The sequence below is a fragment of the Pundamilia nyererei genome, unplaced genomic scaffold (genome assembly GCF_000239375.1).
Source record: "Pundamilia nyererei isolate P.nyererei 1_Seehausen unplaced genomic scaffold, PunNye1.0 scaffold00039, whole genome shotgun sequence".
NCBI lineage: Eukaryota > Metazoa > Chordata > Actinopteri > Cichliformes > Cichlidae > Pundamilia > Pundamilia nyererei.
The window spans coordinates 2313738-2323331 of NW_005187440.1; the positions used below are offsets into that span (position 1 = coordinate 2313738).

General features: G+C 38.8%; 1 protein-coding gene across 1 annotated transcript; it reads left to right on the top strand.

The window, feature by feature from the left end:
• The first annotated feature begins 864 nt into the window (after nt 1-864).
• Nucleotides 865-5784, top strand: mad2l2 (mitotic arrest deficient 2 like 2). Its single transcript, XM_005730751.1, has 9 exons — nt 865-1102; nt 1178-1228; nt 1497-1615; nt 1714-1785; nt 1880-1980; nt 2083-2177; nt 3056-3129; nt 3213-3305; nt 3396-5784. The coding sequence occupies exons 2-9, from the start codon at nt 1189-1191 to the stop codon at nt 3432-3434; spliced, it is 633 nt and encodes a 210-aa protein (XP_005730808.1). The 5' UTR covers nt 865-1102; nt 1178-1188; the 3' UTR covers nt 3435-5784.
• The last annotated feature ends 3810 nt before the right edge of the window (nt 5785-9594 follow it).

Genomic DNA, 9594 nt, shown 5'->3' on the forward strand with positions numbered 1-9594 from the left:
CTTTCTCCCTTTTCTTTTCCTCATTCAAGTCTGTCCCGTATCTAGCAAGTGAAAATAAAAAATAAAATAAACAATAAAAGGTGAATCAAATAGACCATTACGGCAAGGCTGGGATTGTCAATTTGGTAAAGTTAATCCGTTGGGCATCTTTCTTCGCCTTTAGACAATAATTCTGATGGCAAAAGAGCCAAACGGGACAGGCAAAAAAAAAAAAGAGAGAGTGAAGAGGACTTTTGATGTAAGTTAGCATTTGAATTCAAACAACCAAAAAATGTAAAAAGAAAAGGAATAAGCGTAATAAACAGATTGTTGTGATTGTCTAAATAACCAGGCATAACATTAGTCACCCTTAGTTAGGCTGCATATGATTTACTGTTTTAATTCAATATGTTTCATGCGTAATTGGTATGTTTTCATATTTATGAGCAATGGGACACCTCGGGATGGCATAACCTTGCCGAGGAGACAGAATACCTGCATTCGGCAAGGCTGATAATTAAGGATATTTTCATTCATGAAGCTGTCATAGCAAGTATAAAACCATAACTAAAAAATTAAAACCAACTTTTAAAAAATCTGATAATTATCTAATAATTGGTAATTATCAAAACAAAATTGTGAACTAAATTAATTAGTGAAATAAAGCCTATTATCAATTATAATATAATAAAATATAATATAATATAAGACAAAAATAAATGTTTCAGTGCTTTTCGCCAATCACCTCGCGGTATTATTATTATTATTATTATTATTATTATTATTATTATTTTGTAATAACTGTTGCGGAAAAAAAAGGTGGAAACTAAAAATAAAACCAACGGTCCATATCACGTCATCACAAGTGGACGGCAGAGTACGCAATTGTAAACAACGAGTGACGTCACCTCGGCGGGCGACGAAGCTTCGCGTACAAAAAAAAGAAATGCTGCGGTTCGGGTCGGCAGGTTGCTAATGTCTCCGGGTGTCATGTGGACCGTTGCGGGTTTTTTTTAAACACGTGTAAAATTCTGTAAAAACTGAACTTCTTATCTCTTCGGTTGTCAGGTACAGCAGCAACAAAAAACGAGATATTGAACCATTAAAATCAATACGAGGACCGGTAAGACTGCTGCTTTACACAAGTTAGCAAATCGTACAGAAAATTAAGCATTTAAATTTAATTTTGCTGAACCAGGGGAGTAAAACATGACAACTCTAACGAGGCAAGATCTCAATTTTGGGCAAGGTAAGGCCATTAAAGGAATATATATACCAGGTCTGGTCAGCTCGGCGAGACTACTGTTAATTTTCCAATAGGTAGTTGTCCCCCTTGCAAAGTCATGGGCATATGGAACCTACATAAACCATGCTCTCACTGTCTGCCTGGGTTTTTACTATGAATTAAAGTGAGCTAAGTAGGCGACGCTATATTGCTGAATGTTTGCATTGGGTTTGGCGGGACTTTGTCACATTAGCAAGAACACGAGAGGTTTTATTGTTCGCATGTTTTCCAGTGGTTGCTGACATTCTGTGTGAATTCCTGGAGGTCGCTATTCATCTCATCCTGTATGTCCGTGAGGTTTATCCCTCTGGGATATTTCAGAAGCGAAAGAAGTACAACGTACCTGTGCAGGTACTGTTTTATGTGTTATTACTATTTGTTTGCAGCTGTTAGGTGTGTACATATTAGCTTCTCTAATACAGGACTTCTGTTGGTGTGTTTTATTCCAGATGTCATGTCACCCAGAGCTGAATCAGTATATCCAAGATACACTACACTGTATAAAGCCACTCATTGAAAAGGTAAGCTATGTCCTGAAAGTGACGGGTCAATGTCACACAAAGTGTACTCTCATTTCTCCTCTTACTGCTCTGATATCCTCCATTCGCCTCTTAGAACGATGCAGAGAAGGTGGTTGTGGTCATCATGGACAAAGAGCATCATCCAGTAGAGAGATTTGTTTTCGAGATTTCCCAGCCACCACTGCTCTCCATCAGGTTGCCCTCCACATTTTAATGTTTACTAAAAAGAAGCATCTTTCTGTTGAAATACATTTTTACTGTGACACTGGTCACTGACTGCTATTTGTGTTTTCACAGCTCAGACACGTTGCTGTCACACGTGGAGCAGCTGCTGAGGGCGTTCATCCTGAAGATCAGCGTGTGTGATGCTGTTTTAAATAGTAATCCACCAGGTAATGTCATCGTGGCTCACCGGAAGAGAAGACAATTACATACATGCTTATATACTCATATACTCTGCAAAAGTTTTGGAAAGATTTTTAAATGATATCCTTTAAGTCACATGATTCAGCACAAAGTCTTGCCTAAGCAGCTTAAGAGGATTCTCTTCATTACTGGGGTAAATATTTGTGTTCACCTTTGGAAGATAGGAGGTGCATAAATTGATTTACCCATTAGCAAATGATTTACATTCATTTAAGTCTGTGCTCACTTTTCTTCATTGCAAACACCACATACTCCTTTAAAGGCTTACAGACACAAACTAACTCATTCACTTGGCACACATAAACATGAGAACACACCAAATCTACCTCAGAAAACTGTCAGAACTCTTAATGTCAGAAAGCCTTCCAAGAAGACAGAGTAAAGGTCAATTTAGATTGTGTATATATACCTTATTTTATTTGACTTTGCCCTTTGACTGTACTTGAGATTATTTATATATTTTTGGATTTTAGATAACATTTTCTTTAAAAAAAAATTCCATTAAAACGTGACATGGAAATACAGTCAAAGGTTTAGTTTTTTTGTTTGTTTTTTGACAGGTGTTGTATGCAGTTAAAATTTAAAACATTACAATTTCTAAAATGGAAACCAATTGGGGTTTCATTTTGAAATACCTGTAGAGTTTTCTATATTTATTATTGCTAATTAATAAGACAAAAGTATTTCTTATCAGATTAATTGATGGAATAATCAAGCCTTTGTCAGAAATCTATGCCAATTAAACTGAAGTCCAGAGAAAGGTGACATTATACTGCACATAAGGTGGTATGGGCTCATAGATTTGACTGATTGAACTGTTTTACTTTTCTTTTTTTTGTCACAGGGTGTTCATTTACAGTACTAGTACATACCAGAGATGCTGCTACTCGCAATATGGAGAAGGTTCAAGTAATTAAGGTGAGGTGTTTAAATGCACTTACTCAGAAACACAGAATTGTTATTTACATGTGTTGGTCACATTAATGTGTTTGCCTCTGCAGGATTTTCCATGGATAGTCGCTGATGAGCAAGAAGTCCACATGCAGGAGCCTAGACTCATTCCACTAAAGACTATGACTTCTGATATAGTAAAGGTAAGCAGAAGCATCCCATTCACTGATTCATTTAATGGTGAATTATTGTCATCCGCATGTCCACATTGTTTGGTTGTTTGCCTTTAACAGATGCAGCTGTATGTGGAAGAGAGAGCCCAGAAAACATAGATGCTTTCTTAGCAGAAACCATGCTGCAGGAGATAATCTGTGACACCAGGGAATCCCAGGCAGAATCTTCAACACAGCCTATCAGTGCTGAATTGATGAGTTGTTGAGGAACACATGGGGAGAGAGTGATGTTCCCTGTGAAATGTATTTTTATGAGGTCCATTAACTTTGCTTCTGGCGGCGTTAAAGGTTGGACTCGCACACTGGGTTGATAGAAGTCCTTTATCATCAGCGTGGGCCATTTTCTCATTCCACATAAATGCGTGATTATGGTTCTGTTTGTGAAATTCTGGGCCGTTGGTTAAAATGTATATATTTTTAATTTATTTCCCGTTATGTGCCAGGAAAGTCTTTCAGCTCTTCATCACACTCCACTGCTAAATATCATCCTTTTTGCTGATAGCAGTCAAGTCTGATATTGTCATGAATGTGGTCAGTGTAGCTGTGCATCCGTGCTGATACGTAATGTATTTTGTTGTTTTTTGAATGGAGGTTTTTAGGGTAACCGGATGGAAATGTCCTTGTAACTCTATGAAATTCAAAGCATATGGAAATCAGGAAAACAGTGTAGTATGTACCATTAACACCAGTCTGTAAACTGAGATGACAGTTGTATTGTTAGTGCAATAATATTACTCTGTTTCTTTGTAGGCAGATTTATTTGATGAAACTCCCACAGACAGCCTGTCCTTATAACTCCACATGGAGGTCGTCTGTCAGTCTGTCTCACTCTGTTTATTGTACGGTGTCTTAACTCTCTGTAATGTCCTGCCGAGCAGTTTCTTGCATGGTGTCCACAGCAGCATCTATCAGGAAAGCCTTCCTGGAGTTTCTGTGAAGTTAAAGGATTTCGTTGTGTGCATTTGCAACCAGGGGTAGCATTCTCTTCTATTGTTGGATGGCAAATAGAAAGTTCTAATGGAGCATTAGATTTTTTTTTTTCCATTCACAGAAGTTTGTTTTAATATGTGAAAGTTTATTAAACTCTAAAAAAAAAAACAAAACCAAAAAACGAACTGTAATGTAAATAAAGGTCTTGGTATAAGAATTCAAGGACCCAAACACATGACAGGAGGAAGAGTAACATCTGAAATCTGAATCTTTTAACAAGTTGAAGTCATACAAACAGGTGGTTAATTCCACCAAGGGGCAAAAAACAAACCAAGTGCTACAGGAGGAAATCTAACAAAAACCAATAATGTGCGAGAAATAAACTAACACAGGGAAAATGGGGAAAACAGTTTGTCTTTGTACAACCGAGCTGTCGGCTTTCAATCTGCCGTTTGGGAAATGATGCACAGGAGGTCTAAATACCACGGAGACTGATTAGCTACATGAAGTGTCTCACAAAGTAGTTCTGGCACAAGAATATGAGTTTTACTGTCTGACAGCAGATCATTTATGGTCTGCATAACAATAGCTAGAATACCACATTAACACAAGATCTTCAGCCTTGCATGCAACTGAACTGTTTACAGTGCTTTTAAATGTAAATGGTTGGTATTGTTTGCACAATGATTCATAGGCATTAACTTTCACGTCAGTTTAGCCCTTAATAAACTTAAAGCTTAAATTTAATATGTATCGTTTGCAGGATTGTGTCATATGAAACCAAAAGACACTTCATAGATTTAAAATATTAAAATGATCTGATACCACACGAACACAACAGGCTCTCTAAAGTTCAGTTCATTAAGAAAACACAGAGGTTGTGTTCTTTTATGAAAAACAGAGATAACTTAGATTGAGTTGAGGTTTAAAAATAGATCACTTTTTAGCATAAAAGTAGGTTTTTAAACATCCATTTTGTCTTTACTGCGTAGTGATGTACTGGAGTATGTGTGTGGAGTAGATGTGTTAAATACAAATGTATTAAAGGAAGCTGAGATCCAAAACTGTTGAAGCTGCAGTTGTTCAGAACAATTGGGAAGAAATCGAACAAAAGCAGAAGGTCTGGATGAGTTTGAGTGTCACTAAAAGACCAGCAGTAGCAAACATTAAACTTACTCAGTCAACTTCCACAGTGGCTGATCTTCAAATGACTCACAAATGTTTGTCTAAACTATTGCTCACCCTCAGTCTAAACCAAGGTGATCTAAGACTCCTGCAGTCCACAGAAGTACCACAGTCAGTAGATCCAAAGGTATCTCCTGCCCAAAGGAGTTTATCTCTAGTTATCAGTTTGGACAAAAAAAAAAACAGCCTGATATTTTTGGAGAAGGATATGAATTAATATTTTACACTTCATAGAACATCATGTAATGATATAACTCCATTTTCATGTGCTGTAGTATCAGTATGAACCATGAATTTGTATATTTTTTGATCACAATAAATCCGTCACAGTCACAGCTCACAGTCACAGCTCATTCTGCATATGAAGCTTATGCTTTTTTTGGTGTGTTTTAAATCTCTTTTCTCTCCTGACCTCCTGGTTCCCCTACGGGCATCGATGGATGTAGTACCCCGTCACATATCCTATGATGTAAACTGCCACCAGTGCAGCTACGGCTCCTGCTGCTTTTACTACTATTCCAGTGCTGCCGACACACATGCTGTTGCAGATCCTGTGAATGGGAAAGAAAGGGGGCGGGTTTATTTGGTACCTGTGGTTTGGTACCTATGGTGGATGTAAGTTTAATTTTAATGGATTAATAACATGACCCCACTCTACACCTTTAAAACAAAGTTATACCACAGTTCATTCAGAACTTGGAGCGATCCCATTCACAGACACACAAACACTGTCAAAAACACAAGTTCCCTGGAGGAAGTAACTACATATCATTTAAACTATAAAAAATAGGTTGCAGGAAGTTTAAGTGAGATGGATACATGGATAAAACCTATTACAACCTTTCTCCTACACTTGATTTAAACTGTATGGTCAATGTCAAACTCATAAAACCTGGATTCTTTTTATTAAACACATTTAACCTTTGTCAGTTTAACTTAGTCCTCATGTGGTGTCAAGCCCAGCTGCTATCCTCTAAGTCTCACCTCCTCAGTGAGGACTGTGAAGCCTCTACATTCATGTTGATGTTGTCCTCATTCCAGCGGTCGTACTGCACGCTGCCGGAACCGTTGGAGTCCATGAGGACAGTTTTCCTTCGTCTCAGGGGCTGATCTGCTGGAATCACCGCTCACTCACTGCTTCAGTGTTGAGCTTCACTGCGCTCTGAAACAGCGAGTTTGGACAGTTGTGTCTTCGTAACAAAATACTAACACTTTTAGGGTATCTTAAAGTCAATCAAATATCCTGGGGCTAAACCATAGCTCATGACTGAAATAAACCAGTTCAAAAAGCAGTGACTGAAGGATTACAAATTCCCTTTATATCCTCACAGTCTTACAAAAGTCTTGCTCACCTGTAGGAGTCACAAACACTCACCAGCCTGCTTAGGAATCTCTGCTCTCCGGCACTTGTAAATCAGCGACTGAGACGAAGAGCTGTGCCTCAGCCTGTCATAAGTCCTTTGCTCCTAATCCATCTGTTGTTTTTGACCCTGTTAAATGACTCTTTCTCAGTGATAAAGGCCAGCTCGATGTGGTTTGTTAGTCTCGTGTTTCATCAGAGCCTGTGCAGATAGTGCACTGCTTAGCAAAGATAGTTGATTTTGTAGAGTTTAATGGTTTGGGCTAAACACAACAGCATGCAGGTTTACTCCTCGGCTTCACTGAAAAGGCAAAATGCAGTACTGTAGTACAGTCCGAGTACTGTTTCAGACACATAATTCAATGATCCCTGCGACTTACTTTAATTACAGTACATACAAGGTAATACATCAGAAGAAGCAAGAGGATTTTGTTTTTACTTATCTTGAAGTGTCATATTTTAAGCTGAGAAGTTGAGTTAATGAGAATCCTGCGTGTGAACGAAGTCGTTAAGTTGATTTAACCAGTCTGGTTAACAAACATTCAAATCATTTGATCCTTGAAATCGGAAGGAAGAAGAATCGCGGTAGAAGACTTCAGCACTTTGGATTGACAATCTGCAAGGATATAGTGGATCCTAATAAGACTACAGCTTGCACCAGTGTTGTTTCACTCTGCTTTAGACATTCTGCAGGTAGAGGTAGAGACTCATTCATCATTAACTTGAATGCTGTACAGTGCTGCCCACTTACGGACACGCACTGAGCTTACCTGCAGCCTATTTCTCCTTGCCCTATGTGATACATCTCCCACAAACCTAAAAATAATAAGCAATATTGTACTTCTTTAGATTTTCTTTCTAAGGAGCCAGACTTTCAGATATTTTAACTGGTCTTGAGCAACAGTTCTCCAGGGTTTCTGACGGTCTTTCAAAGTCTTTCTTTAAATATTGACTGTGTTTTCACTCGTTTTTCAGTCCAGTCCTTGTAGCTCAACATTTTAAGAGAAATATTTGTTTTCGTTAACACTGACCTTGAAATTTTAAAAAAAGGCACCAAAAAGACACCTAACTCAAGGGACATAACAGACAACTTAGCAAGGAACAATGTTACATTGTATCTTAGGCCCCCAAAAGGTTGATTCTGTTCATCTGGACGTGGCGTTTTCAGTGGGAGAAACGTTTCGTCGCTTATCCAAGTGTCTTCTTCAGTCTCAGCTGACTGCAGGTTTCCCCAGCCTTATAAACAGTACATTTGCATAATGACTGAAACCAGCCTACTGAATGAACAGTGGGCTGTGAGGTCAGTTCCTTGATCATTAATATGAAAATTGTCATGACCACCAACAACCACTCAAACCAGTGATCCTCCCTGTCCAGGATGTGTCCATCCTCATCACTGAAAGAGTGTCAACTGGCTTGTAGGTATGAACAGACTGCAGTCCTGGCCCGACGAGTTAGCTCTTCTGTCTTGTGCCATCCGCTTAGCGGCTAAGTGGTATGAGGGGGGAGTCAGGTAGGCTCTTTATGTGAAAAGGGAAAGACCATCTCTGAATCGAGGAGGGGGCCTAAGTGTACATCTTTCACCATCTTACAATGCTGTGATTGCAGCCATTCCGCAACTCTCTGTGAATGGTGCTCATGGCCATTGATCAGTGGTTGTTGGTCAATGGTCATGAGAATTTGCATATTAATGATCAAGGAATTGACCTCACAGTCCACTGTTGATTCAGTGGGCTAGTTTTAGTTATTGTGCAAATGTACTGTTGATAAGATTTGGGGAAACCTGCAGTCAGCTGAGACTGAAGAAGTCACTTGGATGAGCGACGAAACGTTTCTCCCACAAAATGCTACGTCCAGATGAACAGAATCAACTTTTTGCGATTTCCTTACCTGGATGATTGAGCATGCATCAAGACCAGTGTTGAGTAAGTTACTTTAAATTAGTAACTTAGTTACATTACTAGTTACTTCTATGAAAAGTAACTCAGTTACTTCAAGTTACTCGTTACTTTCAGAGTAACTAGTTACTAGGGAAAGTAACTTTGGTTTAACTCAGAATTCTCTTGTTAATGTGTTGCCTCAGTAACTGGATACCCAGCAAGATTGACAGTCTTCTAGCTTGCTTACTTGCCACAAGTGCACTGTGCCACCTACCAATAGAAAGGAAAAAATAATGTGCACATTTCCACGAGAGAAATCCCAGCCTGATTCTATCCTAGCCATTCTATCCTCGCTTTTTACATCCAACACAAAAACTGCAGTCGTGGTGCTTTCGATTGTACTCAGAACTCGGAAATTCTGCCTTCTGAATAGAAAGATGTAGGTAACACCAGACTGCAGATGAGCTGCATACAGGGCTGGACTGGGACAAAAAATTCGTCCCAGGCATTTTGACTAGAGACCAGCCCACCATTATAGGAAAAATCATAAAGCCTTTGAATGAAAATAAACACTGTTGTGACAGTGATGTACACTGTTCTGATGGTATATATGTATCAATCTATCAATTGTTTGTTGTAAGACTCAGATAAAAAAATTTTTTAAAGTGAGACATTTTAAATGAGAATAAGAAAGTATTTCCTTGTGCCCCCCTTTCCCTTTTAATTCCCTACATGGACCTCTGGCAACACTTTGCTAGACCCGCCCCTGCACAGTTAACAGCTGTCAGCTACTTAGAAAAGGATCCTGGGGTTATTTGTCTCTCAGAAACAGTTCATAACTTCCCTTCAACTCATTCATGTTAACTAAAAGGTAAACCTGTTTCTCCATCACAGCTCTGATGAT

Excerpts from the sequence above, each read along its gene's own strand:
- mad2l2 (XM_005730751.1), top strand. The coding sequence starts at position 1,189 with ATGACAACTCTAACGAGGCAAGATCTCAATTTTGGGCAAG. Across the intron at positions 2,178-3,055 it reads TTTAAATAGTAATCCACCAG|GGTGTTCATTTACAGTACTA; the intron begins GTAATGTCATCG and ends TTTTTGTCACAG. Across the intron at positions 3,130-3,212 it reads AGAAGGTTCAAGTAATTAAG|GATTTTCCATGGATAGTCGC; the intron begins GTGAGGTGTTTA and ends TTGCCTCTGCAG.